This window comes from Carassius auratus, chromosome 10 (assembly GCF_003368295.1).
Source record: "Carassius auratus strain Wakin chromosome 10, ASM336829v1, whole genome shotgun sequence".
Classification (NCBI taxonomy): domain Eukaryota; kingdom Metazoa; phylum Chordata; class Actinopteri; order Cypriniformes; family Cyprinidae; genus Carassius; species Carassius auratus.
The window spans coordinates 2,374,183-2,400,321 of NC_039252.1; the positions used below are offsets into that span (position 1 = coordinate 2,374,183).

General features: G+C 38.9%; 1 protein-coding gene across 17 annotated transcripts in view; it reads left to right on the forward strand.

Moving 5' to 3' along the window:
• LOC113109533 (inositol hexakisphosphate and diphosphoinositol-pentakisphosphate kinase 2-like) overlaps window positions 1-26,139 on the forward strand; it is a 37,914-nt gene that overhangs the window by 1,927 nt on the left and 9,848 nt on the right. For 3 of the 17 annotated variants that reach the window (XM_026273111.1, XM_026273112.1, XM_026273115.1), the window contains exons 2-15: window positions 31-156; window positions 403-524; window positions 3,124-3,306; window positions 3,548-3,689; window positions 3,860-4,083; window positions 4,227-4,354; window positions 4,879-4,993; window positions 5,105-5,212; window positions 5,724-5,840; window positions 6,033-6,203; window positions 12,868-12,909; window positions 13,042-13,215; window positions 18,449-18,521; window positions 19,673-19,792. In XM_026273111.1, coding sequence (XP_026128896.1) covers window positions 31-156; window positions 403-524; window positions 3,124-3,306; window positions 3,548-3,689; window positions 3,860-4,083; window positions 4,227-4,354; window positions 4,879-4,993; window positions 5,105-5,212; window positions 5,724-5,840; window positions 6,033-6,203; window positions 12,868-12,909; window positions 13,042-13,215; window positions 18,449-18,521; window positions 19,673-19,792 — 1,845 coding nt within the window. The remainder of the gene's footprint in view (window positions 1-30; window positions 157-402; window positions 525-3,123; window positions 3,307-3,547; window positions 3,690-3,859; window positions 4,084-4,226; window positions 4,355-4,878; window positions 4,994-5,104; window positions 5,213-5,723; window positions 5,841-6,032; window positions 6,204-12,867; window positions 12,910-13,041; window positions 13,216-18,448; window positions 18,522-19,672; window positions 19,793-26,139) is intronic. The other 14 variants (XM_026273116.1, XM_026273119.1, XM_026273121.1 and 11 more) reach the window with 7 other exon arrangements.

Consider the following 26,139-nt stretch of genomic DNA (forward strand, 5'->3'; position numbering starts at 1 on the left):
GGATGTGTGTGCGTGTGTGTGTGTGTTCAGACATGCGGAGGGATGATCCATCACTCCTGCTGGTTTTGAAGTGGGGAGGAGAGCTGACTCCAGCAGGCAGGGTACAGGCTGAAGAACTTGGCCGGGCCTTCAGGTGTATGTACCCTGGAGGACAAGGTACTTTACTCTCACTCACTGTTTGTCTTAAGTATGTCGGCCCTAGTAAAAAATTAATATATTTAAAATACATTTATTTCATACTAAGTTTAGTTAAAATCTATTAATATATTTACTGATATATCGCTTAACTGACTAGCAGATACAAAAAGTCACAAAGAAATGAATGCATTTCATATAAATTTGACTATATTTATTTTTCACTAGGGTGCTCCTTACTATTCTTTGTTTTCTCCTTGGTCTCAGGCGATTACGCTGGCTTTCCCGGCTGTGGCCTTCTCCGTCTGCACAGCACGTACAGGCATGACCTGAAGATATACGCCTCTGATGAAGGACGCGTTCAGATGACTGCTGCAGCGTTTGCTAAAGTAGCATGGCCACCTTTATTTTCTACATTGGGTTGTAATAAAAGATTAAGTGTTATCAAAGTAATTTATTAAAACTACAATATACAAAAAAAATATACAAAAATACAATGCAGATTCAGGGAAATTGATTCAGTGATGCCAGCTTCCTCAAATATAACACACATTCAAATGTTAAGATATTCTAAAAAGACAAGATTGCCATCAAGGAGTTCAATAACAGTGACGTTTATCAATTATGATACAAGTTCAGTTCAACTATAAACCGCTCTACTGAAGAGGATAGTGTAATTTTTCCACTGAAGTCTAGTTTATTCAGTGTTGATTTAGTTCAGTTCAATAACGGTGTCCATGCAGCAAAATTTGACAATGATGAAACTAATTTGATTCAGCTATAGAAGCTCTACTGAATACAATAGTGTGTTCCCCCAAAATTCTTTTTCAAAATTTAAATTTTTTATATATATAGCTAATGTGTTCCTTTAATTAATTAATTAATTAATTAATTAATATATATATTTTTTGGCAGTTTAGGAGGGTTTTGGAGAGCGGGTGCAGAACATTTTTTTATTCTGTTAATCTTAAAAGCATAAACAGTTTTAAATATTTAAATTCCATCATTTTATTAAAAATGTAATGCTTTAAAGTTTATTTTGACAGCCCTAGTTCAAATATTTAACACGCATCACATTATGTTGTTGAGGGGCGTAACATTTCTGTCACATGATTGAAGAATTAGGCCAATCACAAAGCACTGGATAGCTGGCCAATCAGAGCACACCTTGCTTTTCAGACCGATGAGCTTTGTAAAAATCGACGTTTTTCAGAAGGCAAGGCATAGAGGAGAAACAATAATGTACCTTGTGGAAAATAATGTTTTTTGAATCTTAAACCACATAAACATATTTCATGTCACTAAATACACATAATAATGTTCTTTTTAGCAACATCATATTACCCCCTTTAAATATAATGATAATAAATATTATATAATATTATATATTTAAATACTATTATTATATGTGATCCTGGAGCACAAAACCAGTCATAAGTAGCACAGGTATATTTGTAACAATGGCCAACAAAACACTGTATAAATTTTCTTTTATGCCAAAAATCATTACATTTACATTTAATCATTTAGCAGACGCTTTTATCCAAAGCGACTTACAAATGAGAACAATCAAAGCAATCAGACAACAAGAGAATAACAACAGTATTCAAGTGCCATGACAAGTCTCAGTTAGTCTAGCACCGAACACGTAGCCAGTTTTTATTTTATTTTATATTTTTTATGATGGACAAGAAAAGGAAAGGTCAGTGCTGGCGAAAAGGATGAGTCTTCAGATGTTTTTTGAGAATGAGAAAATTCTCCGCTGTCCGAATTGAGTTTTGGAGGTCATTCCACCAGCTGGGCACAGTCCAGGAAAAGGTCAGTGAGAATGATTTTGAACCTCTTTGGGATGGCACCACAAGGTGCAGTTCACTTGCAGAGCGCAAACTTCTGGGGGGCACATAAGTTTGAACTAGTGAATTTAGGTATGTTGGTGCCGTGCCAGTGGTTGTCTTGTAGGCAAGCATCAGTACCTTGAATTTGATGAGGAGAGGAGTTAACGTGATCTTTTTTTGGCTCATTGAAGACAACCCTTGCTGCTGCATTCTGGATCATTTGCAGAGGCTTGACAGTACATGCAGGAAGAGCCAGGAGAGCATTACAATAGTCCAGTCTGGAGAGAACAAGAGCTTGGACAAGAAGTTGGGTGGCTTGCTCTGACAGGAAGGGTCCTAATGTTGTATAAGGAAAATCTGCAGGACCGGGTCGTTGTAGCAATGTGGTCTGTGAAGCTTAATTGATGATCCATCACAACTCCTAGGTTTCTCGCTGTCCTGGAAGGAGTTATGGTTGACGAACCCAGCAGTATAGAGAAGTTGTGATGAAATGATGGGTTAGCTGGAACCACCAGCAGTTCTGTCTTAGTAAGGTTAAGTAAGTTAGTAAGTAAGCAGCTACCGTCCGGTCATCTGGTTGGAATGAGAAGTAGAGTTGAGTGTCATCAGCGTAGCAGTGATAAAAAAAAAAGCTATGCTTCTGAATGACAGATCAGTAGCTGCTTACTTACTAACTTACTTAACATTACTAAGACAGAAGGAGAAGTGGTCCAAGCACTGAGCCTTGAGGAACCCCAGTAGCAAGTTGTCGTTACTTATCATTAGATTATTAAGTAAAGATCAGGTCCCATGAAGATGTTTTGTGGATTTCCTATTGTTAATATATACATTTTTATTTTTTGATTAGTAATATGCATTTCTAAGAACTTCATTTGGACCGCTTTAAAGTTGATTTTCTCAGTCTTTCATTTTTTTTTTGCACCCTCAGATTCCAGATTTTCAAACAGTTGTATCTCGGCCAAATATTGTCTTCCTAACAAACCATACATCAACACAACAAGGAAAGCTTATTTATTCAAAAATGTACCCTTATGACTGGTTTGGTGGTCCACAGTCACATATTTCTTTTAAATACTATTTATAATATTCTTATTTTGCATATGCATGACTGGACGTTTGAGTTTGAGTAAGAGTATGTCTGGTGTTCCTTCAGGGCCTGCTGGCATTAGAGGGCGAGCTGACACCCATCCTGGTGCAGATGGTAAAGAGTGCCAATATGAATGGGCTGCTGGACAGTGACAGCGACTCCTTAAGCAGCTGCCAACAGAAAGTCAAAGCACGACTTCATGACATTCTGCAGAAGGACAGAGAATTCATGCCTGAAGACTACGAGAAGGTCTGGGACAATCTGGACTAAATAGATTAAAGACGGCAGATACTTTTTGCAGGACATTCTTTATAGAATTGGTCACTTTGTTGTTTATCACTGCATTTGGGAACTATAATTTTAAAAATTGTTTTCATTAGACCACTGAATTCATAAAAATTAGTGCAACTGTGAATTTGCCTCAAATTCGTCCACCTATTATCTGAATTTTTCTCTTACTGTGAATGCTTTTGTTTTATTTTTGGACTAGCTGGTGCCCACCTCCGGCACATCTCTGGTGAAGTCCATGCAGATGGTTAAAAACCCTGTGAAGACGTGTGATAAGGTGTACTCCCTCATCCAGAGCCTGACGCTGCAGATCCGCCAGAGAATGGAAGACCCCAAATCTGCAGGTAGACATTAAACAAATACATTTGAATCCTGCGTACAGAGAAACCTTTGAAAGTGCAGCCATTTAGTTACAGAGTCTTATGCTAGCATCAGGTTGGCTGACATATTTGGAGGGCCGGGTATTTGACAGATGGTGTGGTTGTGTGAGTGGTGCTTTTTTTTTTTATAATAGATATTCAGTTGTACCACAGTGAGACTCTTGAGCTGATGCTGCGTCGGTGGTCTAAACTGGAGAAGGATTTCAAGATGAAGAACGGCCGATACAACATCAGCAAGATCCCTGATATCTACGACTGCATCAAATATGACGTGCAGCACAACAGCTTGTTAAAGCTGGACAACACCATGGAAATTTACCGTCTGTCCAAAGCCCTGGCAGACATCGTCATCCCACAGGTGACCATTTGTATTTTCCTTTTTAATCCCTCCATGTGCTTTTGGTCAAAATCAATTGAATGAGCTTGTGTAAATTTCCATGGTACAGTTTGTTTATAATCTTAAACTGTTTTTCGGTAATTGTTCTTATTTGCTCTTGTCAGGAATATGGTATTTCTCAAGCTGAGAAACTGGACATAGCCAAAGGTTACTGTACACCTCTTATTCGCAAGATCCGCTCTGACCTACAGAGGACACAAGACGATGACACTGTTAACAAACTGCACCCTGTGTAAGACATCGTCTGCTTCAATGCTTGAGCTGGACTAAACAACACTCATGAAAGATATCGTTTATGGACAATACAAATCAAGCCAATACACAGTTCAAGAACTGAAGGATGAACTTTGAAATCTTAAAAAAAAGAAAGAGCACCGAGCCTTTCGTTCATATGGTCAAAGACAGGGTAGAAAATCGTTAGATATTACCATTGTTTTTGGTGCATAATACTTACATAACATTTAAATTTATTCATTTAGCTGACGCTTTTATCCAAAGCAACTTGCAATTGCTATATATGTCAGATGTCGCACACCTCTGGAGCAACTAGGGGTTAAGTGTCTTGCTCAGGGACACATTGGTGTCTCAAAGTGGATTCGAACCTGGGTTTCTCACACCAAAGGCACTATGCCAACACCACCCCCATAACAAAACCTGTATGTCTTGACCCCTGAAATGCATTAGCATTTGATTGTAAATCTTTCAGATTTTGGGTGAAATCAAAAGGCTGTTTGGGTTGATATCGTCTGTCTGCAGATATTCCAGAGGTGTCATGTCTCCAGAACGTCATGTGCGGACCAGACTTTACTTCACCAGTGAGAGCCACGTTCACTCGCTGCTGTCTGTCTTGCGTTATGGAGCCCTCTGTGATGTATGCCTTAATATCATCTTTTAAAGCTTTATAAAGTACATGGAAATATCCTGGCTGTTGTTTTGCTGTTCTGAGTTCTACTTGAAGGGTTTTGTGTGGCTGTATCTTCAGGAGGCCAGAGATGATCAGTGGAAGAGAGCCATGGACTACCTCAAAATAGTCAGTGAGCTGAACTACATGACACAGATAGTCATCATGCTCTATGAAGACCCAAACAAGGTACCAGTCTGTCGGCACACATGCAATGCTTTTAAGAGCATTTCACCTCTGATTTGTGCAAGAAATGTATAAAAGATTTTTCTGCACATGCAATGTCGTATTTTGAACATGGAAAAACTAACGTTATAACTTCCCTTTTAAAATGAATGTGCTGTATTGTAATATTAGAACATTATTCCAAGGATTTTATAAGGTCAGCTTTCATAAATATACTAAGACACTTAACTTAATTATTTACATGATTTAAAAAACATTAAGAGAATGGAAATAAAGCAAATTTGTCTTAACTCATACAGGCCTGTCATGCATACATAGACGTGCTTGATTTTTTTTTTTTTGTATTGGAAGAAATTGAATTCATTGCAAGCCACTCAACAGTTGGTTTGCCTAAACTAGAGGCTCTAACAATTAATTATGGAAAAGACAATTAGCTTTTTATTTTATTCATATATGCATGTATGACATTTGGGAACAGACGTGATGTGTGTTAATGAGGGCTTTTGATTTGTAGGATCCTTCATCAGAGGATCGTTTCCATGTGGAGCTTCATTTCAGTCCAGGAGCTAAAGGCTGTGAAGAAGATAAAAACCTGCCGTCTGGATTTGGATATAGACCGGCATCCAGGGAGGTTTGTGCTGATTAATGGCTGTTGTGTGTGTGTGTTTATTCTATGTATTTAATTTCCTCTTCCTGGGTTTGGGAGGAATTGGTAGTTAAAGACAGATTCTATCTCAATAAAGAGTTGCTATATACAATATATACTTTTGAATGTTTTAATTTGCAGCATCTCAAATACACTTAAATGTTGAATATGTTTCAGAATGAAGGCTCTAAGAAGAAATCCCATAATGACAGTGATGAGGAGGCCGGTGGTGCTCGACGTGACGAGCCGGATCGAGCTCTTATGATGTTCCGCCCCATGGTGTCAGATCCCATCTACATCCACAGGAAGTCCCCTCTTCCCCGCTCCAAAAAAATCGGCTCTGTGGAAGTAAGTTGTTATACAGTATGTGATCATATAATAGTCTCAAAACACCTTCAAATTAATTAAATCTCTCACAGTTAATCACTATTATTCTCTGATAATAACTGACATTTCTTATGCATGTATGCACATATATAGATGCTGCATATGTACTGCATATTCTACTACACATCATGAGCTTTGACGGACAGTCATACATTTAGGAGATAAGGTGGCATTTACACAGACTTCACATTTTACAGCAAATTTAAAGTGGACATCAGATGCAAAATTTACTTTTACAAGTTGTTTGAACATAAATGTGTGTTGGCAGTGTGTGTACACAACCACCCTATAATGATAAAAATCCACCCAGTTGTTGTTTTTTTTTCAGTCACCACAAATAATAAGCTCTTTCTCAGATCAAGCTCTTCACAGATTCTTGACAGTGTGATGTAGTTTTGACAGGCCCCTCCCAAGACTTTGGATTGGCACGAGTGTTTTACCTTAGCTCAGCCCAACACTGTTTCTATGCCAGTGTAGATGTAGATAAGAATGGCTCCTAAGTGATTGAGGTATTTTGTTATTTGATGTAATAATGAACATAGCAGTCATCATTTACTCCCAACATCTGAGCCGTTGAAAGAAGCAGAGGATAACGTTTGTTTTTGAAGGGAATGCGTAACACATTAACACATTATTGGGAAAGGCGATATGCAAAGCTTAAAAAAAAGTAAACAGTCTCATGAGAACAGCTCCTCACCCCATTAAAGGGAGGGGCGGGGTCAGCAGAGCTCATTAGCATTTAAAGAGACATGCACTGAAACAGTGTGCTGTGAACAGAGCTGTTTTTGATACGGTAAACAGGGTGTTGTTTTACATTACAAGTATGTTATAGACTTTTCATGAAGACCCTAAAGACTCAAATCAACTTGTGGAAAATGGGCATCTGATGTCATCTTTAAACGAAACAATGCTCACCATTTTTTGTGCTCCACATAAGTGTGTGTTGATTTTGAAAATGTATTAGATAAAATTTACGTTAATATGAACAAGTGTATATGCTTTTATATGTCCTTAACCTTTAACATGCCAAAGCCATCCTTTCAGTTTCTGTCCATTTTAATTTTGTTTTTAGTAATCAGTTTGATGTTTCTCTCTCTCTCTCTCTCTCTCTCTCTCTCTCTCTCTCTCTCTCTCTCTATATATATATATATATATATATCTTTTTTTTTCCGTTTATTTATGTATCTAATTTTGAAGTACCTACATTTTCTCCAAACGGGGACAAATACCAGGGTCTACAACTATACAACAACTGTAGTATTACGTATTGAATTATAGTTTAAATTATAATAACAGTGAATCTCTTTCATCATCTCGTGTTCGAGATCCACCTATGGGAAGGGCATCCGTACCTGACCTCTGCCGAAGCATCCAATTGCACCAAGTCTGGCTAGACAGACAGAAGCGCGCAGCCAATGCCAGGTAAGGCCCGCCCCTTACCTAGGTGTATAATAATGGCTGCAGCGCTGCTATTCTCCAGTTGACATTCGCTTCTCGCGATCTCTGCATTGACACAGTTCGGTTGGATTACGCTGCTTACCTTCGTGTCTTCAGGAGGACATATCGATTGATCAGCGTTTGCCAGACGTGACTGTCGTCTTCTCATCCTTCTGCTGTGTTCTGCATTCAGAGCCGCCTTTCGCTCTCGTCGTTTTCACCTGCTCCCACAGCTGCCCACCACAGATTTTTCAGATTTCTTCTCCGGTATGTCGCTTTCTAAACCTACCGCTTCTCCGGGGAATAGCCTTTCACGGGCCTGCCCGGCCGCGTGTGGAGCGCTAATCGCTGCTAAGGACCTTCACCCATTCTGCGTGGTTTGCTTGGGCCTTAAACACGCTCAAGAAGCCTTGGAGAACCCGGAAAATTGCAGTCATTGCCTTATGCTGCCCAGAAAGCTTTTACGACGCCGTCTTAAAGTTGCAGGGACGCAGTGCGCTGAGCTCTGTTTTTCTGACTCAGATGGGGGACACGGAGTTCCTCCTCACTTGTTTGGGCTGACCAGCCCAATCCCGCATTCCCCGAAGAGGACATCTTCACGGGCAACCTCATGCTCGCCGACGGACCGGCCGGTTCCGGCGATGAGGATGATGCGGCCCTTCTCGGGGCCTCAGAGGACGAGGAGGCCATCCTGCCCTCTGGCGTTCTCCAGGCTAGCAGCCACGCAGCCCTGCCTCAGTCCATCCTCCTGGAAGTTTGTGAGCAAGCGGCCGCTCGCCTCAACATTGAGTGGCCGGCTCCACAGAGCACCACAGACCAGGAGAGGGATATTTACGACGGAAAAGTGTTGGGATCTACTCCCGGTCCCAGGAAACAACTCTTCCTGGCCGCATACAAGTCCTCAGCCTTGGCTGTCAGGGCCCTGAACGTCTAGTCTCTCCTCTCCGCTTACCAGGCGGAGATTTTGGACGAATTAGGGCAACAGCTAGAAAAGGAAACTCCTTCTCAACCCTTGTGGAACGAGATCCTCACGGTGAACGACCTCGTCCTTTGTAACGCTCGGCAGGCCGTCCAAGCCTCCCGGCGCTCTATGGCGCTTTCTGTGTTGGGAGAGCACGCTCTGGCTTAACCTGTCAGGCCTTCCTGACAGTGAGAAGCGGCGCATCGCGGGCGTGTTGGTTGAGCCCGGCTGGGCTCTCTTCGGCCCCGCCATCGCATTGATGCAACAACGGTGTGACGACAAAAAGGAGGACGAGGCCTTCAAGTTATGTCTTCCTAGGAAGGCGGCCCCACGCCAGGCACCCCCTGCGCGTTTGCCTAACACTCCTGCCATGGGACGACACTTCCACCAGGGCAAGGAAAGGCCCCGCAACAAAACCCCACCACGGCAGAATAACCCACCTCCTGCTAAGCACTGGGGAAAATCGACTCCCGCCCCGGCCGCAGCTGGAAGACCATCTAACCCCACCCCCATCAACTCGAAACGTAAGCGGCCTGCCTGATGTTCTGTTGATGGGGACATCGAGTCCGCGTTCATGGGACACGAGCCCTTCGGACTCTCTTCCTGTCCCAGGACCCCCGTTCAAAAGACGCAGGGTCACCCGTGGATGGATCGGTTCCTCTCCGTTCGAGGCTGCCCAGCCCATGTGTTTAATGAACGTTGTGTGTTCCCCCCTCATGTTCAGGGGGTCTGTTGTGAGGAAAAGTGTCACCATACCGCATACACTCTGTTCCCCTCACCCGACCAATAAAGGCTTTGGCCCCAGTGTTTCCCCAGCACAAAACACACAAAAAAACAAAAAACACATTAAAACAAATGAATCAAATGAATTCGTTATGGAGAGAGGATCTCTCTCCGCAGAGAGAGTCCATCTCCCTGCGGAGAGAGGAAATCTGTCGGAACCCCTGCATGTTGCCCCTGGTGTGTCTACTAGATGGCGCCATTGCATCACAAATAAACCAGCTGGGCTTACACAGCTCCGCTGCGGCTCGGGTGGGAACTCACGAATGGGCTTGGCAAACTGTTTCGGCTCCCGAGTGGGTGATGCATACTATAATGCAGGGATACAGACTGCAGTTTGCAATGAAACCCCTCGCATTTCAATGGCGTTCTCTCTTCACACACGGAAGAGAACGCCTCACACATTCTGATAGAGGAAATATCCTCCCTCCTAAACAAGGGAGCGATTCAGGTGGTGCCCCCCAGTCTGATGAATCAGGGATTTTATTCTCGTTATTTCCTGGTCCCAAAAAAGGACGGCGCTCTCCGCCCTATTTTGGACCTTCGTGTGTTGAACAAACATTTGAGGAAATACAATTTCAGAATGCTGACTCATGGCTCGCTGGCCCGTGCCATAAAACTGAACTACTGGTTCACATCGGTCTACCTGAAAGATGCTTTCTTCCATATAAGAATTTATCTGCCACACAGGAAGTTTCTTCGTTTCGCCTACCAAGGCACATGTTACGAATTCACAGTTCAGCCGTTTGGGCTCAGTCTAAGCTTCCGGTTTTTCTGTCTTTGTGCGGAGCACCCATGAGAATGTCAGGTCTTAGGATTCTGACATACATAGACGAATGGCTCATCATAGCTGAATCGAAAGATAAAGTGTTGAAGGACACCTGCCGTGTGTTCATGCACATCACATCTCTCGGGTTCAGAGTGAATGTGAGCAAGAGCAATTTTACACCCAGAATGTCATTTTCCTGGGTTTGGAGTTGAATTCAGTCTCCATGCGAGTGCGTCTCTCTCAAGAGCACGTTCTCTCTCTAATATCACATAAATTATTTAGAGCTTATGGCCGTATGGAAAGCTCTGAATCATTTTCTGCCTCTCCTGCAGGGACATCATGTGCTCGTACGCTGCGACAATACCAGGACAGTGGCTTATATCAACAGTCAGGGCGGCGTGCGCTTGTTGAAACTTCATGCTCTAGATTACAAGCTTTTAGTATGGAGCAGACGGGTTTTCCTGTCGTTACAAGCGACTCGTGTTCCGGCCTTCTAAACAGAGGTGCGGATCTTCTATCAAGGGGAAACCCAATCTACAGAGATTGGCGCCTTCACCCGCAGATAGTGGATATGTTATGGATGAGATTCGGACAGGCAACCGTAGATCTATTCCTATGTTCTTCTCGCTAAAGTACGTGGACGCGCCCCTCCACCCGTGGCCCAGAGTGCTGCTGTATGCCTTTCCTCCCCTGTGCCTGATAATTCCTACACTGGCCAGGGTGGTAGAGCAGGTATTTTGTGTTTCCTCCAAGACCTCTTGGAAAAAGGCAGGTCTTTTTCCACAATTAAGGTCTACTAGGCTGCGATTTCGGCCTGTCACGTGGGCTTTGAGGGCTCAACAGCTCTAATCCGCAGATTTATGAAGGGTGCCCATTGCCGCTTGCCAGTCATCAGGAGAACTGTTCCTGAGTGGGATCTCTCCATGGTGTTGGAGGCTCTGTCTCAATCCTTATGATCCTAAAGCTGCTGTCCTTAAAGACAGCTTTGCTATTGGCCTTGGCATCAGCCAAACGTGTCAGTGAGCTACATGCACTTTCAGTTAATCCCTCGTGCACTAAATTCTCTCTTAGTGGAGATTTGGTTTCCCTTAAGCCTAATCCGGTCTTCATTGCCGAAGTGCTTCCCTGCGTTCACTTCAGAGGTGTTGGAGCTGTCCGCTTTTCACCCTCCACCTTTTTCCACCCCGGAGGATGAGAGGCTAAATGCTCTGCGTCCCGTCCATGCTTTACGGACATAAATGAACAGGACCAGTGCTTTCCGGAAGAGCGACCAGCTCTTTATTTCATGGGCACCCCCTCATGGAGGGAATCCTATTTCTAAGCAACGCCTCTCACATTGGCTTGTGATTGCTATAGCTTTGGCTTATGAATCAAAGGGAATGCAGCCACCAGGGGACATCAGAGCTCATTCCACGAGGGGCATTGCCACCTCTTGGGCTTTGTTTAGGGGAGTGTCGCTAAAGGACATCTGCTCCGCTGCCAGTTGGGCTTCTCCTCATACCTTTGTGCGTTATTACCGGCTGGATGTCACCAGTATCTCAGTAGCACATTCGGTTTTAGGGGTGGGGTCTTCTTAGCCCTTCCCTGCAACCCTGTTGGAAGTGATGAAGAAGGAGATGAATGGGCCACTGGCCATGCACATCCCTGTCACTAAGCATGTTTTTACATTCCTTTTCTGGGTGTATTTATGTGCACATTGGTTATCATGTGTGTGATGCTAACATTTTTTCATGTGCTACATATGCACAGCAGTCACGATTGTGCATCAGTATTGCAGGTTCATGAGTATGGGACGTGTCAGGCACCGCCTCTCTGGGGCGACCGTCCTTCTCTGGCTTTCAGAACCTCACTGTGAGTGTATTGGCAGACTTGGTGCAATTGGATGCTTCTGCAGAGGTCAGGTACGGATGCCCTTCCCATAGGTGGATCTCTCCACTCTATGTTTCAGAGAACCGGGGTTAAGACAGTAACCTATTGTTATGTCATCAAACATAGACTTACCTTAACTTTCTTTTATTTTTTCAAGCTCCATATCACTCATAATTGGAGCATTTCTTTAGTTAAGCGCGTTTATTAGTTTATCCCAAAGTTTATTACACTAAATAACCGAATAATCAGAGCCCATGCTTCTGTAATAATGAGAAACTGATTTATAACTATCATTTTACCGTGGTCTGTCTGAATACTCTACTCTGATCCCAGCCATGGATCGTGCCTTTATCTAATGAAATGCAAAGAAAAACTTGAAAAGTGATAGATTTGATCGAAATTTAGTTTTCCAATGCAATTTATTGGTTGATCAGAGTTAAGTAAAAGCTAGTTAAACCAAAAATTTTAATTCTGTCATCATTCTGTTTTTATGTAGTTTTTTCTTCTGTGGAACACAAAAGATATTTGAAAAAAGAATTTCAGTAAAAGGAATTATTCAACAAAATTGCATTTTGCCACTGTCATGTTGTTATCATATTATGACTTGACTGTATTATTGTACAGTGTGATATGTAAATTATAAGATGTTAATATCATTTGATTTTGTCTTCATTCAGCTCGGGCCAGCCTCTCTATATCACTTTCGAATCAAAAGCATGTCTTTCATATTTCAATTCAAAACTTCTCTCACCACAAATGTGTATTATTTTGAAAACTGCCACTGTGTCTTATTTGTTTCCTTTTTTTAGTCCCCATTGCAGAAAGACTTTCTCAAGACGCCTGCTGGCAAAGTATGAGCACACTTAACTGTGTTTATGTTCTGTTGAGCCGAAGAGCTCTGTGGTGAATGTCGGTGGAGTCGTAGCCGGACTGTTGTTAACGCTGCATGACTGTGCTGTTTCTGCCCCCTGTCTCACTTCCAGGAAGAGAGCCCCCTGAGTGTGTCTAGCCCTGACTCTTTAGGTACCTGGATTCATTACACCTGTGGTGTTGGTACTGGGCGTCGAAGACGCAAATCAGGGGACCAAATCACTTCCTCCCCAGTCTCCCCCAAATCACTGGCTTTCACATCCAGTATTTTTGGCTCATGGCAACAGGTTTTTACCAATTTAATTAATTCTTCACACCAACCACTAATGTATTGTTCGTTCACACTCAAGATCTTGGCGGCAGTCAGCAAGGACACCTAATCAGCAGATGAGTTAAAAGAGCGCACTATTACCTCATTCCTCATGTGATTTGTTGATATTTAATGCACTAGTTTGTGTTCTTGAATATCAGCATTTCAGTTTTGGTCTAGTAACTGTCTTTGAAGAAGATGTATTTTATTTGTGTGTCCATATAAACCAGGTTTTTGTTCTAAACATATGAAAAGTAACTTATCTCCATTGACTGGGAGGAGAACTACATTTGGACAAAGTTATCCATTAACCTCACAACACTGAATACCCAGTCTGTGTTTTACAGACCAATGGTTTCTCAGTTTTGTGTTATAAAGTCAACGCGAAATGAAGATTTGCAAAAAAACAAAAGTGTATTTCTTGATGCATGTTCTTCAAAAAAAAAAAAATAAATAACATTGGCCTCCTAGCTTAATAGTTCAGTCTTTGTATTTGGATATTGTTGCATGTGGTACACAAAGTTAATTGTTAATAAATAGGTTCCTTCTAGTACTATGAACGTAAACATTACAGCAGTGATAGAACATGAGAATGAACTTCTACAATTGTAACATGCTCTCCAAGGTGAATTTTCATTCATCTGAAGTACATTTTCTGCATTTGGTTTTTAGGAAGGGGGTAGTCCTGTTAATTAGTGCAGTTAATTCCTCATGGATAAACTCAAGTCTTGCCCCACATTTTTTTTTTAATACTGAATGTGCTCAGAAATGCGTAATTTGAAGAAATTAAAATGGAGTGCAAATACTTCAAATTCTGCTTTATTTATGCATACTAATGTTATCATCATCATTATTATCACTATCGTTATTTATAAGTCTGATTAAATATAACCTGAATGTCATTCAATATTTAAAATAAATAGGTTTGTATGCACTTTTGTTAGGGGTAAACATACTTTTGGCATTTTCTGCCTTTTCAGACCATAAACTAAAAAAATCTCACAAGTTTTCAGTATTTTCTTGTTCTCTCTTCACCGATCTACTGTCTTTATCCATGTTTAGCTGCTAACTCTCAGCTCTTTTCATGCATCTGCTGACTCATTAGCTGTCCTTGGCGTTCTGCTCCACTTCAGTAAAGACACAAACTTGATTTGGCCTCTGGGCTGCTGTGGGATATGTGTTACTGATATCATGTGTGTATCGGGTGGATGTTTGCGTCTCACTCATCTCTTCCAGGACAGAAGTTTGTCTCTGCTTTGGCTCTCATTGGTCCCTGTCCTCAGACAGATCTTCATTTCTTGTTTTTACAGTTCATTATGAAGCTCTTAGTAAGAGTAAAAACACATATGGTGTTTAGCCATTTAGTGAGCATCACTACCTTTTTATGTTTTACAATAATTATAACCCACGTGTTATAATTATGCCCGTGTCTTTGTTTTGCAGTATATTATTGCTTGGTCAGGTTGTTCCATGTCAGTTTTCCTGTCACAACATTATAACAATGTGGGAACCTCGGTCAAGGATGTGGAGGATGGCGACACAGTTTTCAACTAAATAAAGTGTCTCAAAGAAGAATTGAGACACTTTAGGCACACTTAAAAATGTCATTGTTATAGGAGAAAACAAATCATGGATGACGACTGGAGGAGAGTAACAGTAGATACATTATAGTTCGTCAGACATAGACATGCTTGATCGTTATTTTAAATGCTTTCTGTGTAGTGTTATCTTGTAAACCAATTCTTTCAGATATATTGAAGTTGCTTTAAAATATACTCTAACATTCAAAAGTTTGGGATCAGTACAACTTTAAGTTTATTTTGCTCATTAAAGGTGTTTCTATTTGATAAAAAATACAGGAAAAAACTGTAATGTTTTGAAATGTTATTGTAATTTAAAGTGTAAGTTATTTCTGTGATGCGCAGCTGTATTTTCAGCATTAGAGTTGGGGTACTCGAACTTGGACTCGGACTCGAGTCCGGACTCGAGTCCAATTTTGAATGAACTCGGACTTGTCACGCACTCGGGTGAATTTGTACTCGGACTTGACACGGACTTGAACATTTTGGACTCGGAAAATATTCCGAGTACAGTCGAGTCCGCGTCACGTGTAACAATAAAACCAGCATAAAATTGAAATGATAAATTAATGAATGTCTCCCCTTCTGTCATTTTACTGCACCACACCGGCAGGCAGAAGTCTCCTGCTTGCAGACGAAACACACGCACCACTCACTGGATATCAATGTGGATTAGTGATGGGAAGTTCGATTCTTTTCCGCGAACCGGTTCTTTCGGACGGTTTGATTCAATAAACCGGTTGAAAAAAAAAACAGTTCACCGGATACATAATCCATTGCGATTTATTTGTTATTAAATGAACTTACGTTTCGTCAGAGTGCCGTTCCTTCAAGCCCTTGGTTTACCCGCTCTCATAACATTAGCACAAAATCAGTTCAGAATCAATCACCAAAAGAATCAGTTCGGTTCAGACGCGCTGTGAGTCATTCGGCTTCATGCTGAATCACGAATGCGCAGTATCATCAGCTCCTCGGTTCTCGAATCGGACGCGTCCGAAAGAAACGGTTTTCGGTTCAGTTTACTGATGATCTGAAAACTGATACAACCGGTTCTTGACTCGAGAACGCGAATCGCTCAAAACCCGGGTAGGAAAATCTGACAGGGTAGGATAAAATGTCAGGACACCGGCACGTGCTGCAGTTCAGTATCATCAGCTGCTCTACTCATGTTCATGTTCTGTTTACTACAAACTCAGTTTGTGAATCTGTCATCATTAACTATAAATACAGTACAGATATTTCATAAATCATCCCTTATTCATATTAAACATGTCTTTAGAGTCTTAATTATTGTCTAACTTCCCTGAAAACCCCTTTGGCCCATACATAATCTACAATATACAGATTAGAAACATGTAGCCCCGATCTTAAAAAAAAAAAAAAACGTGTATATATATATATATATATATATATATATATATTTTTTTTTTTCTTTCTTTTTTTTTTTTATAGTTTTATCACACTTTCCGATGTTTAACAAAATACTTGAAAAATTACACGCATGCGCAGTATCATCAGTTCATCGGTTCTCAAATCGGACGCCTCCGAAAGAAACGGTTTTCGGTTCAGTGTACTGGTGATCCGAAAACCGATGCAACCGAGTACCAAAGACAGCAGCAGCAACCAACAGATGCTGCACAGCTCAGCATTGCAGGATTTGCAAGACCAGAACTGACCAAACAAGCAATGCAACTTTATGATGCAAGTTCTCCAAGACAACAAGAAATTCATAATGTCATCATTAAGGATCTCCTCATTGGCTGCACTTTACCTCTGTCAAATGTGGGGGAGAGGCATTAAATAACTGAAATGTCATCTTTAACTGGAGGACAATATAGTGTGATACAATAATAAAATAGGTTCATTTGTATTTTCATGCACTTGTAATACAATAAAACCTTTGAAAACTTTTTTGATAGGAAACTAGTTAGGTTGACATAAAATAAAAATGTTCAATGGCAATGACTAGATGTAACAGTGTTATTTTTTTTATTACATTTTTATATTGCCATTGGTTTAATGGGTTGAAAGGTTAAAATATTAATAGAATGTAAAAATGTACAATACCAATTTATACTCTTTTTTTAATTTAATTACTTTCTGGACTCGGGCGGACTCGACTCGGACTCGGCCTTTAAGAACTCGGACTTGAGTCCAACTCGGCCCCTTTTGGACTCGGACTCGGACTTGGACTCGATGTTTGTGGACTTGGTCTTGACTCGTACTCGACAAAGGTGGACTCGGACCCAACTCTATTCAGCATCATTACTCTTCAGTCTTCAGTGTCACATGATCTTCATAAATCAGAATAATATACTGATTTATTATCAATGTTGGAAACATTTCATATGTTTTGGGACTTGTGATACCTTTTTCAGGATTCTTTGATGAATAAAAGTTAAAAAGAACAGTCTTTATTCAAAGTTGACATTTATTACATTATTACACTAATTATATTATGTTAAAATATGCAATATTATTCAAAAGTTTGGGGTCAGTAAGTTATTATTATTATTTTTTAATTTAAGAAATTAATAATTTTAATCAGCAAGGATATGTTAAATGCATAAAAAGTAATAGTAAATAATTCTCTTTTGACTAGATGCTGTTCTTTTGACCTTTTTATTAATCAAAGAATCAAAGAAAAAAGTTTCACAGGTTCCAAAAAAAATTAAATAAAAAATTAAGTAGCACAACGGTTTTAACACTGATACACAATAATAAATCAGTATATTATTTTCATGATTTCTGAAGATCATGTGACACTGAAGACTGGAGGAATGATGCTGAAAATACAGTGTCTTGAAAAACATTAAAATAGGAAATTGCAATGATCTTTCCCAATAATACTGTATTTTTGAATAAATAAATGCAGGCTTGATGAGCACTCCATTAAAAAACTTTTAAAAATCTTAATGATCCCCAAGTTTTGAATGGCAGTGTATGACACAAAGACAGATTTTATATGTGCCTATGGCTTTTGATACACAGGGGAACCTTTTTGAGCAATTTTGCACTGTAGCACTGTTTCTTGTGCACTTTGCCATTTGAGAAAGGGTAACTGATTTCTATCTGGACACTTTAGTTCGGTCGTTGGCCCTGTGTCTCACCTGGTTGCCTGTTGATTGCAACATGACCCAGAGTTACCCCATATATCATCAGCCTAAAGTGTGTTTTTATTGCCACTCACAGTCCTGTTAGCTGAGAGCTAGGCTGAATCTGTTATTGTCTTAATAATAATCAAGGATAACCTCTTTATTCCCCCAAAGTAGTTTTAATTATTTTGAAGTTTTGTTTGGTTTTGCATGAAACTGAGATAACTGGGCTGTTCCCTGCTATGTTGGGTTTCACATGAATGCAAACACATATTTAATATGATTTATTTGATTATACTCTATAAACCGTTGCCATGTTTGTCCTCATTCCCTTCTGCATTCCTGATCTCATTTCCTGTTTCTGATATGGAGTCGCATGGTCCATTTCTGTTTCCTCATGCTGGGTTTTTGTTCTGTTTTTGGTGTATAGACCTGTGAACTCACTTTTACAGTGCTGCTTCTTAACATCTGGAATATGCCTAATAGATGGGTTGAGGTTTTGAGTAGTTATTGTGGTGTGCCTGTGCTCTTTCAGGTTCTGTCAGAGAACAACAGCCACAGCAGGCCCAGCAGACTTCACCTGGATCACAAGCTCAATCCTGGATTAGGTAAGATGTCACATTTATCAGCCGAACACACACGTGTGATATCATATCCTGAAGGATGTTTATTATGGAGGAGCTCTGACGTTACGTCCTAGTCGTACCTGTGTCCAAATAATGTTTTGCCGTTCCATTTCTAATCTGTGTTGTGTGTGATGTTGGTGTAGCTGCTCTCTCTTGATCCTTTCAAACTTAATGACCAACTAATCTGGGTCTGAGTGGGAACTGAATGTGTAATACTTTACTCTGAAACACACTGTTGTAAGATTTTTGCCACACAGCTGACTAATACAGTGCTGACTCTCATATATGCTTGTAATGTCCTTTGTGTGTCTGTAGGCCTATATACACAAACGCTTTGTAGAAGGACAGGTGATATGAAATACTATGGGATGTCCTGCGGTGTGACATCACAATCGTTTTTTCATATCAGTCAATAAGCAATATTTATATTTCTTTAAAAGTGCTTATGTTGACCAGTTACTGGATCTAGGAAGTGCTCTTTGCTTTACACATATTTATATACACTTAAAACTCAAATTTGGATTTTGTTTGGTGGGGAAAAGTAGCGCATGGACACCAAGAAACAATGTGTTTTGTTAGTGAATCTTTCAAACAATTAAGAGCATGTGTTGCTTAATTTCTACTTTGTGTGGATATCAAATAATTTTCATATTTTACTATTTAACTCAAGAGTGACTCTACAAAATTTGCTTGAATGCTATAAAGGTTAGGAGTTTTGTTGTTGTTGTCAGCTGTTCAAATTAGCATACATTCTGGTCATGTAATGCTAAATGTATTCTGTCCATACAGATTGATTTAATTCAATTCAGACTGATTCTGCCATTCGTTAAAATATAACTGATATGACACTTCTGGAGTTAATTACAGCAGTGGGTATAGTGCAGTAATTGCTTGTTATGTGACACTATCGTTCTTGTGGTCGCTGAGTGTTTTTTATTTATACTCTTAAAGTGAGGACCTCTGAAGATCCGGTCGCCATGACAAAAGACATTACTGTCATTATGGGATGGTTTCAGTGAGGCTGCACTACTCATTCTGTGGCAAGAATCTTGTAGAAAGCATGCTGCATGCATTGCGAGGTGTGTCTCTGTGAACACCCGATTGCTGTATGTATCTTCTCTAACTCTCATCAGGGTCTCATTGCGCTGGCTTGTTTAGCACCATGGTGCTGGGTGGCTCCTCCAGTGCACCTAACCTACAAGATTACGCTCACGCACACCGTAAAAAGCTGACCTCCTCTGGCTTCTTAGATGGTATGTGCAAACACGCGCACACACATAATGGTGAATCCCCGTCCCTGTTTTTAAGGAGTCCTGGAGTCTCATCTGTGTTTTCAGTGTGAAGCACCAGAGCTCGGGTCGTTCTCAACTGGTTGCATTGAAATAAGTCATCTTTTTGTTGTATTTATGCTGCAAAATCTACAATACAACATTGGATTCTGCACCTAATATGCTTTTTTTTAAAATATATTTTATGTATGCTATGCTTAGTACTGTGGATGTTCATTTTAACCGGTTAACCGTTAACCAACCGTTAAGAATTTTGACTGATTTTTCAGTTAAATGGTTCAAAAAGTCATTAATTTATTTATTTTCAGTAATTTTTCAAAATATTGAAAAAGTTTTGCTGCATTGTTAAAATAGGCTACACTACACATCTAAAAAAAGATAAGAATATATATATATTTTTAAAAATCTTCCGTCGCGTAGCCAATTAATAAGTCACATTTTATTATTTCATTCAGAAATAGGCCTAATGCTGACGCGAAATGTTTACAAACATTACAATAAACACTGTAAAAATCCCCTCACTCCACAACAAATCCTTTCAATTAACAGTAGCCTATTTAAAAAAGAACAAGAATAAAAAAAAAAATACCATACGAAGTTATAGCAACATAAACGACAAGCCAAAACAAATTAATTTAGGCCAAAATGAAACCGAAACCAACGCTGGGTCTCTCATTAGACACAAAATCAAATGTTTCATACTTCACTTTCGTTCCAATATCCACGTAAAACAAAATGTTTTGCATAACACCACAGTGGTACAGTGATAACACTTAACAGCACAGATTTAATTACATATTTAAACCAAGCAGTGTGTTGTTTTTTCCCCATATGTTTGACTGACTGTATTTTATTATGATAATGAACAGGCTACATTGTCAAAGTGCCAAAGCTTAACTTGTGCGCATGCAGCACCAACACAATAACTTGAATTTTTTGCTAATCTGTACATACAGTGTTTCATGAAAAATCTGGTTTAATAAAAAGAGAAAAAGATGTTGTGTATAATCCCTCATCAACAACAACTAAAAAAAGATACAGTTCCTTTTGTTAATTTAATTAATTCTATGTGTAGCCTATGCCCCGTCCGGTGTAACACAAAAATTGTTACTCCATGCTTTCTTTTTTTATTATTTAATTTACCTTAATGTACCTAATTTCTCCTGTAACATCATAAACGCATCGACTATACCCTATTTTCTTCAAAAGTTTTCTTCAGTTTATATAGCTTTCCCTACAATAGTATTTCATGTAACTTAATTACAGACATTTGAGTTCACTAGAAAGCTATATAAAACTATAATCTCTGTCCATATACTCTGTGTAGTTAAAATCTAACTAAATGTAACTAAAAGGATTCAAATTAATAGAAATGAATGAATAAAAATTGTCATTATTTTACTCATCATGTCTTTCCAACCCATTGAACATCTTTGAAACAAACTAATATTTTGAGAGATTTCTGTACCTAGACTGAAAGTCCATGTGACCAAAACTTTATTTAAAATGGATTTGAATCTATAGAAATGAATATAAATTAATCAAGCTGTTCAATCCATGTCTTGAAAAGAGACACTTTATACAATGAACACATTTAATTTAAAGGTTTAGTTCAACCAAGAATGAAAATCGGTCCATCTTCTACTCACCCTCGACGCATCCTTGGTGTTTGTGACTTTCCTCTTTCAGAATAGTCCAATCAAAGTTACATTCAATATTGTCCTTGCTCTTCCAAGCCTTTCAGTGGGGGTGAGTGGGTGTTTGTTTTTTAATCTGTTCAGAAGACCTGAAATAAAGTGTGCATATCTGTAATAAAACGTCCCTCACAAGGCTCCAGGGGGTGAATAAAGGCCTCCTGTAACGAATCAATGCATTTTTATAAGATAAATATCACCGTTTTCAAATGTAATAAACACGTTTCTTATTTCTGCTGAGAATAGATGAGAATAATGATTCATCTATAACTTAGATTGGATTATTCAGAAATGGGAAAGTCACAAACACCTCGGATGCGTCAAGGGTGAGTAGAAGATGGACCGATTTTCATTCTCTGGTGCGTGAACTAACCCTTTAAGCGTTTAATTTCCATCATATTTTGGTGACAAACTTTTAGGTTTGTACAGGTGACAAAGATTTTACAGTTCTGAATTTTTTTTATCTGTGAAAAGCCAAAAACATAATTTCAGTCACTAGTTGCAGTGACTGGTAAAACTATTCAGTGGAAGATTTTGAGTGCAGCTACGGTTTCAATCAAAATAACTCAACCCCTCAGAGTCTGCAGTACTTTACAAATACAAGCTTTTCTGAAGAGCCAGGATAAAATAAAAATTGCATCTATCACAGTTCACTGGCATAGTAAAAGTGAGATTGTCAATATATAATGTAATATTTAAATTACATTTTGAGTTATAAGATTTTTTAATTGTTTTAATTGCTATGTCATAATTATTCAACCCCTATTCAACATTGCTGTTTTTAAATAACTTATTTGCATGGTGGGGAATAAAACAGTCTCAGAGCACAATTAAGCTTTTAGAAACTCTATTAAAAACAGAATTAGCTTGAGCTGTTACACATAAAGTTAGCCCATGGGTGTGTTGAAGTTGAGTAACAAAAATGTCAACAGCGATCTCACAAGAACTAAAGAGAATAAATATTGTATTACTTTAGAAAGGCTAAGGCTATATGAAGATTTCCAAGACATTGAAAGTTCCTAGAGACACAGCTCTCAGCATTATTCCTTAGCTTAAAGTGTATTTTACCAGAAAACCTTTGAGAGTGTGGAAGAAAAAGCACAATATCAAACATATAGAATTGTGATGCCTTTGGTGCAAAAATTAAAGCTGATGACTTTCCTGCAGGACAGTCATCCCAAAGTACACATCCAAATCTACTTCTGCTTGGTTCAGGGATCAGTCATACAATGTACTTGGGTGATCTGTTCAGTCCAATGTGATCTGTTCAGTCCAAGTTTCCAATGTTCTGAATGTAATTGACAGTATTGTGTTTTTAATTAAAAAAAAAAAAAAAAACACTTTACAGAAGGTTCCAGCAGCTATAAGCTTCCTGAATTTCTGAAATGTACTATTTCTAAATATGCTATTGCTACACTTCATGGCAAAAATTGCACTGGTCTGCTAGACTTGGTTGAACAAAAATAAACAATATTTTGTTGCTTAAGCTTATGTATTCAGTCATTATTCAATGGTATACTATAAATCCATGTGAAAAAAAAAATACTTCTCACTGTTCTCAGGTCAAATATTTATATGCGATTAAAATGCGATTAATTTCGATTAATTACAAAGCCTCTAATTAATTAGATTAATTTTTTTAATCGAGTCCCGGCCCTAGTGAAAACCAAAGATTATCAGTGATCTGAAAGCTTTTTCAGGTGTGGAATGGGCAAAAACTGTAGTAGAGAGGTGACCGAAGCATCTAAATGCGTACAGACAGCGAATTTATCAATGTTCCATTCTCAGAATCACTCAAAAGTGTATAAATAAGCTTTCTCTAATATTGTACTGATGCCTTTGTTGAACTGATTTCATAATGTTTTCCCAGCAGTGAAATGTCTTGCAGGTCAAGGGGGTTGAATAATTTTGATTGCAGCTGTATAATAATGCAACCAATGACTTAAAATAATTCTTTGTAGATAATATTTGAGGAGAAATAGAAATCAACATAACTTTTATGTCTTGTTTTTTTTTTTTGGTAACACTTTCTATGAAGGCCGTATTTATGATACATTATAAGGGTATTTGTATGGCATTATAATGAATGCATAATGCATTATAAAAAAACATATAATATGTTATATCATCTCATGAATATTCATAAGAACAGTTTTAATATATTATCATTTTTACTTATTTGTGGTTATAGCTTTTAAGAGTATGATTATTTATAACACAATGAACATGTTGCATCCACTTTTTCAATGGATTGTATTTCTCATAGTATTATAGCATGTATTATAAGTCTCATATCTTGCCATTTTTCCGATGCTACTTTACTTAAAGCGGTCAAGACCACTTATATGTAATAATAATAACAAAACAAAAATCTTCTTTCAAACAGCCATAAGATCATGTAACAGATCAGATGAATGTAATATAACACATTTGCTTTGAACTATTTTTATTGTAATATCAGTTTGATTACTTTGATGTTAAGTAACTCTACATCTATATCAACTAGTGGTCATTAGAGTATTAGTATGTCTGCTACTGTAAATATATGCTAACACTTTATTTTGATGGTCAACCCACAGATAAACTGACTCTAAGTGTCTTTGCAAGTACATCAGCTTATTCTAGAAAACTAGATTCTGCCATTCTTGAGCAAACTATTACTCTAATGAGAGTTAGTTAGCATGTAGCTGCAAAGTTGCTTATAGTTGATTGATTAAGGGGACCATCAAAATAAAATGTAACCATGTAAGACATTGCATTTTTTTTTTCAGTTGGAATATTAAGCTCAAATCAATTAATTAACATTAGCTCCACATTAAACAACATAATAACACTCAACATCTAACCACTCACAGCTTGTAGTAAGATACTGTGCAGATCTTAAATAACAATGTCAGGATATGATACAGTCCATTATACTGTACATGAAGTAGATTAATATGGTGTTCATTGTGTGTTATAAATAATCATTCTCTTAAACTTATAACCACAAATATGTAAGTATTATGATGTATCATAATTGTTGTTATGATTATTCATGAGTTGATATAACATTATAAGGTTTTTTATAATGCATTATGCATTCATTATAATGTCTTAAGAATACCCTTATAAAGTATTATAAATAAAATATATATTTTTGGTACCTGTAAATGATTTTGTGGAAATCAGAGATTCCATAGCTAATTATTGTTGTGAATCAAGACTGTTGTAGATGTGTTCATGGAGCAGTAGTGCTGTTGAGGATCAGAAATGAAAGCATAGCGACAATTATATCACTTTAACCTTAGAATGCATGATCTGAGAGGGCTTTTACACTGGGCTGGTTTGCTGTGGTCCGAACCCGATCGTGATTTTCGGTCTGCTTTCACACTCAGTAGTTGTATTGAACCCAGGTGCGTTTGCTCCTTACATCATCGCAAATGCACACGGAAAATGCATGGAGAACACAACGCGACTGAGCATAGTTGTAATCTTTTTTATTTTATTTTGGTGCTATTATGCACAGTATAATAATTGTAATTATTTAAATTATTTAATTTTAACTCATTTAATTTGGACTCGTGTGTTGAGGAAACAATGATATCGACAGTGTTACGCATGCGCGGGATACTTTACTTCCTGAACAAGTGCGCACCCGAGTCTGTGTTGCTTGCACATTCACGGGAACCGCTCCACAGCTCAGGAGCAACCGAACTCAGACCCCTTCTCCAGGTGGTCTCAGGTTCGGTACCCAGTGCACACCAGGGTCCGATGACAGCGTTCACATTAGCGATTTTTCATGCGAACCGTGCCCCGTTCTGCACTAAACTGCCAGTGTGAAAGCCCCCTAAGAAACTGACATGAATGCGTAATGGGGGCACTATAATGACCTGTTTAGGATTAAGTGTTTTTTTCTCTTTCAATCTTTCAGTGTAATTAAATAATTTGAGAAGCTGATTATACACATGATCAGGTGTGTACAGTGATTACTCCTCTGTGTGCCAATGTCAGCTGACCCCTGAATCATGTTTCCATTCATTTATGTCTGTTTGGTGTAATAATGTATGCAGGTTTGGTTTCAGCAAGCACTGTTGCATGGCCAGTGCATTACCGTGCTGAACCTAGAGTGTTATGATGAAATTTTGGGTATTTGTGTGTGTTAATGCAAGATCCATTCAGCGTAACCAGCTCTGCCATAAAATTGTGGTTTTAATGTAATGTTGTTTACATCTTGCACAAAGATTTCCACCATTCGGACATTTATTTTTTGACATTTTACACCATTTAATGGCCCGAGACCATTACCAGTCACAGGTTTGAACAGGTCTTTTACTTCAACATTTACCAAAAACCAAACATTAAGTAATCAGCGGAGTGTAGATTAATTCTGTTTATTATTAGTAGAAGTAGTAGTCGTATAGAGATGAAACCTTGTAGTCTTTTGATCTTGTATGACCTAATGTAAGAGCATGCAATAACAAGCTGACACAAGTTCAGAGTAAAGGCAGCTAAACCTGAGGCTGCTGAGTTTGGATTAATATGTAAATGTATACTGTGCGCTTTCCTCTCAATAACAAAATAAACACATAAAAAAATGACAGCGTTGTGAAAGCAGCAGTCTAAAATGCATCTGAT